This window comes from Eurypyga helias, unplaced genomic scaffold (genome assembly GCF_000690775.1).
Source record: "Eurypyga helias isolate BGI_N326 unplaced genomic scaffold, ASM69077v1 scaffold31235, whole genome shotgun sequence".
Lineage (NCBI taxonomy): Eukaryota > Metazoa > Chordata > Aves > Eurypygiformes > Eurypygidae > Eurypyga > Eurypyga helias.
Window position 1 is genome coordinate 4182 of NW_010252554.1, and position 272 is coordinate 4453.

Consider the following 272-nt stretch of genomic DNA (forward strand, 5'->3'; position numbering starts at 1 on the left):
CTGGGAAGCCTCTCCCCCCCGGAGCGCGCCCTCCAGCCGGGCTCCCTGCCCCAGGCAGCTCACCTGGGCGACTCGTAGAGGGGAACCGTGCGGATGTGCAGCTTCTGGATCTCGTCAATGGTGCCGATTGTCAGGGTGCTGTTGTTGGCCAACGCCAGGCTGCACCGGGGCAAAGAACACCCCGAAACGCAAGAAACGGCACGTGTGAGGTGGGCGGCGCAGCAAGGACCTCCCTCTCCTGTGGGCCCCTCAAAGCTGATGACCCCAGACCC

At 66.2% G+C, this 272-nt stretch overlaps 1 protein-coding gene across 1 annotated transcript in view; it reads right to left on the bottom strand.

Moving 5' to 3' along the window:
• LOC104510249 (DNA damage-binding protein 1) overlaps positions 1-159 on the bottom strand; it is a gene marked incomplete at both ends in the record, with an annotated part of 4304 nt that extends 4145 nt beyond the window's left edge. The window contains one exon of the mRNA XM_010152431.1: positions 64-159. Coding sequence (XP_010150733.1) covers positions 64-159 — 96 coding nt within the window. The remainder of the gene's footprint in view (positions 1-63) is intronic.
• Positions 160-272: the final 113 nt, after the last annotated feature.